The following is a 4,809-nucleotide window of genomic DNA, read 5'->3' as shown; positions in this document are numbered from 1 at the left end:
TCAGTGCCAGTGACCCAGGTCCAATTCCAGCCTTTGGGAACTGCTCAGTTTGCACATGGCACAAAGATCTGCACGTCATTTTGGTCACGCTAGGTTGCCCAGTTTCCAGGGATACACCAGCTACATTTTTCACTAAACATGATTACAGGGATGGGTTGGGGCAGTGTGGACCCTCTGGAGGGTTGATGTGGACAAATGGGCTAAATGACCTGCTTCATCCCACTGTCAGGATTCTGATTCCGATCCTTAACTGTCCTTTGTTTCCATGTTTCAGAAGCCAGAGAGGGATGAGTGGGGTAACGGTCTGCAGGCAATGCAGGTTGCCCTGGATCTGGAGAAGAATGTGAACCAGAGTTTGCTGGATCTACACCAACTTGCCACTGCCCAGACTGACCCTCATGTAAGCTTCACCACCTCATTCTCATCACTGCCAGACCCTCAGGGCAACACCTCACTGGTTGGTCTTTGTGGGTTTGAAATTCAATGCAACATTTGAGGAGATTTGGAGATGCCAGTGTCAAACTGGGGTGTACAAAGTTAAAACTAACACCAGGTTATAGTCCAACAGGCTTATTCTGAAGCTCCTGCTTCCAAAATAATACTCTTTGACCACCTGAAGAAGCAGCACTCTGAAAGCCAGTGCTTCTGAATAAACCTGTTGGACAAAACCTGGTGTTGTGATTTTTAACTTTGTCCAGATGTAACATTGTAACCACCAGTGTGCATCTGGAATGATCAATATTACAACCCTTCAGCAATAAGGTCAAGGAGGAACTTGGATTGTAATCTGGTGGGAGCGCTGAAGTGACATTAGCCACTGAATCCTCATTCAGGACTGTTGCAGTGTAATGGTCACCATTCACCACAATACAACGCAGCTCCACTTAAAAAGCAAGATGTGCCAGCTGAGAGGCTAATATATTCACCAGTCCAAACTCTACAGTTTGCTGGATTTTTCAGCCTTATCTAGAGCTAGTACTGTCCGGACAGTTTGGAGAATTCCCACTGCAAAACAGTCTTGGATTGTGCTAATGTAATGAGCTGTAATATTCCTGTGTTCCAGCTGTGTGACTTCCTGGAGACTCACTATTTGGATGAGGAGGTTGAGATCATCAAGCGACTTGGGGACTACATCACCAACCTGAAGCGTCTGGGAGCTCCTGAGAATGGGCTGGGAGAGTACCTATTTGGCTCACATCACTGGACTAAAACATGGGGTTGTTGTAACTAAAATTCAAGCTATCATGCCCAACATGAGGTTGGGGTGTTACACATTCTGGAGTATAAAACATTTTTAATGATTCTTTTGTCCAAGAGTTATACTTTTTTTGGACTATGCCTACAGTTTTAGGCAAACAGAGGGCAGGGAAGTTTCCATACCTTGTCAAAAGATCAGCTCCAAACATCCATTTCCCTAAACACCCTAAATCTTTGATTCCAAGTTCATTTCCAGATTAGCCCATAAAGTGTTCATCTCCACATCAATGCATTCCTTCACTTTAGAAGGACTCCACAATTTGGAATCAAAAACTGCATGATGGGGGTGACCAGATGTGTTCACCTCTTTTTTATAGGCTTTGGGTGAGGTCCATGAGGTTCTGGTTTCTCCCCAGATGGTGGAACTAGCTAATGATATAATCTCAATTTGTCTGGTTATAGCTCCCAATGGAACTCTAACATGACCAGGATATTCTAAATGCTACTGTGTTCTTTTACCTCTGAGCCCAGCCTTAGGAGCCCATTGGGGTTCAGACCAGCACAGGGGCCTGTGATCTTCACCCCTTGCCTTGTTACAGCCCTTAGCAGTGGGGTACACAGAGTGGCTCATTTCTCTATAGTCTGAATCAAACATGCAGCACCTGATGAGCACCTTGATTAAATACCCATTCTGGCACAACTAGGAGTCCATCCACAGCAGGGGGAGTTCTTCCCAGCAGTAGCAATGTTATCCCACTGTCTCTCCCTCACTTTCATGTACCTCCCGATCTGAAGACTCACTCCTAACACCGCTCCTGCGCTTTCAATAAACCTCAAGCCTGCCCAGCCAGAGCTGGGATAATTAACTGCAGCCACACATTCCTGGGCCTCAGTTGAAGAATTTCTCCTGAACTGCATTGAATTAATACACATGCTCTCATCGCCTACAGCTGAAATGAGCAGGATGACAGTGATCTGGGAATAATACAGCAATGCTTGAGGTTAGATGCTTCCATCTGATTTACTCTTGCTGCTGCAGTTTGCAGTCCAAGCTGATCCTAGCTTCCTCCCAGCTTCCCATGTGCTGAAGGATTCTCCTGATGCAGTTTGATTTGACCCAGTGATGTTGAAGGAGCAGTGATTTCTCTCCAAGTTGGGGAGTGCTGTCATTCTGAAAGGAAACCTGGAGATGCTGACTCTCCTGTACAGCTGCTCCTTCATCTTTGGGGTTTCAGGGATCGTGGGTTAGGGAGGAGGCTCTCCTGGTGATAGTTTGAGTGAATTTTGTAGTGAGCATACACTGCAGCCTTCAGGGAGGGTTTAGGTCCTTAACATATTTATTCCACAACGTAAAACCTTTTATTGTAAACAATCAAGTCATGCTGACATACTCTCTGCAGTGCAGGCTGAGGCCATTCAGCCCATTGAATCTGCACCAATTATCTGAACAGCATCCTGTTCAGACCCACCCAATCCTCTTAACCCTGCATTTCCCATGGCCGATTCACTGATCCTGCACATATTTGGACTGTGGGAGGAAACTGGAGCACTCATAGGAAACCCACACAGGCACAAGGAGAGCATGCACACTCTATACACACATACAATCACCCGAGGCTGGAATCAAACCCAGGTCCCTGGTGCTGTGAGGCAGCAGTGTGAACCACTGAGCCACCACACCATCCTAAAGAAACATGCTGTTGCACACCAGTAGAGTCATAGAGTCATACATCACAGAAGCAGACCCTTTGGCCCAACCTGTCCATGCCGACCAGATTTCCAAAACTGTACCAGTTGCCCTTGCCTGCATTTGGCCCATGTCCCTCTAAAACCTTCCCATTCATGTATCCGTCCAAATGTCTTTTAAATGTTATAATTGTACCCGCCTCCACCACTTCCTCTGGCAGCTCGTTCCATGTCCACAGCACCCTCTCTCTGAAAAGGTTGCCCCTCACATCCCTATTTTAGTCTTTCCCCTCTCACCTTTAGCCTATGCCCCTCTAGTGTTGCACTTCCACACCCCATCACAGGGTGGTTTTTATTGCTCAATCTTCAGTGTGCCAATCAGAAGGCTGCATTTCATGCCCAGCCGCAGTTACCCTTCAGGAGGTGGTGATGAGCTGGTTATTACAGCCCACCTGGTGTTGGAGGGACCAGAATGCTGCTGCTGCTGCTGCTGAGGGGGGGCTTCCGGGACTTGGATTCAGAAACAGTGATATTGTTCCAACTCAGGATGGGCGAGAGATTTCCCTGGGGCTTCGTCAGTGTTCTTGGGGCTGCATTCAGCCAGAAAATTGGAAAGTATTCCACCACTTTTTATAACTTTGGTCTTGTAGATGGTGGACAGTGTTTGGAAGTTCAGGAACTGAGAATTTCGCAACAGAATTCCCAGCCTCTGACCTGCTCTCATCGCCATGAATATTTATCAGGGTTGACTCTGACCATGGTTCCATGTATAATACTCAAACTTGTAACTCAATCTGACAAGTAATGGCTAGACTGTAACCTGGTATTTGAATCAGATACTGGGTCAAAGTAACTTGCTTCCACCAATCCATCCGTCAAGGCTGTGATCATCCCCTAACATTGAGTGGGGACCTTCAATCCCCAAACCCTCACAGCCCACCACTCCATTGGAGGCTGCTCAGTTCAACACAATCAACTTTATGTTGCGATTCTCTCATGTCCATTAAGATGTGAGTATGGACCACATCGAGTTGGGAGGCCAGTTTCTGAGCTGTACGTTCGACAGAATGTAAACAGGATCTGAATCAGAATCAGAATCTCTCCACTTGGAAACACCCTTGAGTTGAGGACTAGTTCTTCTTGAAACAATTAAAAACTGAACATGGAGTTGAAAAGTTGATCATGCAGTCTATTTCTAACACCAATTTAAACATGGAGGCCTGAGGTCTACTACATGGCTGAGGCACTCAGCACATTTACCGTTTTAGTTTTAAACTGGGCTTCCTGAGACCTAAGGTCAAAGAGATCACAGCAGATTCAGAATGGATCCACAAAGTACATCAATTGCCTGCACTAGATGACCCAAAAGCAATTCATTTCTGTCACTGTCAATCAATAGGCAAATGTTTAATGTCAACAAAATCTAGCCATTTTCCAATGGACTCCCAACACTGTCATTCAGAAGGTAGGAAGACAAATCCCCCAGAGTAACAAACTAACAAAGTTCTGCAAATCTGTTTTCAGCATGTCTTAATACACAAGCTCAAATACAATAGTGAAATTTCAGAGTATGTTTTAATCTCATTTTCAGGTAGATATACTCAGAGAATTTGCACTTGTGTAAGAGGTCAATCACTAATTTCATCATCGACCAGTTGTCAATTCTAATTGGCTTCTGGATCCAATTCCCATTCTGCGCTGAATGGACATGGCAGCTGATCGATTGATTCACAAGAGTGATTGGCCATCACTATTGATGTCATTTCCTGCTTAATAAAATGAGGTCTGCTCCTGGAATATAAATAAAAGTCCAAAGGTTGTGGTGATTTTGGTAGAGTTGGTGGTAATTTTAAGTTTGTGGTTGGTCTGTGACTTGTCTTGGGTAGGCAAGTAGTGCAATGTTTGTCACAAAATGGCTTCCCAGGT

The 4,809-nt window shown here is 45.4% G+C and overlaps 1 protein-coding gene across 1 annotated transcript; it reads left to right on the top strand.

The window, feature by feature from the left end:
- The first annotated feature begins 265 nt into the window (after positions 1 to 265).
- LOC122546183 (ferritin, middle subunit-like) lies at positions 266 to 1,231 on the top strand. Its single transcript, XM_043684984.1, has 2 exons — positions 266 to 400; positions 1,064 to 1,231. The coding sequence occupies exons 1-2, from the start codon at positions 266 to 268 to the stop codon at positions 1,229 to 1,231; spliced, it is 303 nt and encodes a 100-aa protein (XP_043540919.1).
- The last annotated feature ends 3,578 nt before the right edge of the window (positions 1,232 to 4,809 follow it).

This window comes from Chiloscyllium plagiosum, unplaced genomic scaffold (genome assembly GCF_004010195.1).
Source record: "Chiloscyllium plagiosum isolate BGI_BamShark_2017 unplaced genomic scaffold, ASM401019v2 scaf_20607, whole genome shotgun sequence".
Classification (NCBI taxonomy): Eukaryota; Metazoa; Chordata; class Chondrichthyes; order Orectolobiformes; family Hemiscylliidae; genus Chiloscyllium; species Chiloscyllium plagiosum.
The sequence above is the reverse complement of the archived record's forward strand: the minus strand, read 5'-3'. Positions and strand labels throughout refer to the sequence as shown.

Coding starts and splice junctions, on each gene's coding strand:
- LOC122546183 (XM_043684984.1), top strand. CDS start 266: ATGTTTCAGAAGCCAGAGAGGGATGAGTGGGGTAACGGTCTGCAGGCA. Junction 401..1,063: donor CTGCCCAGACTGACCCTCAT/GTAAGCTTCACC, acceptor CCTGTGTTCCAG/CTGTGTGACTTCCTGGAGAC.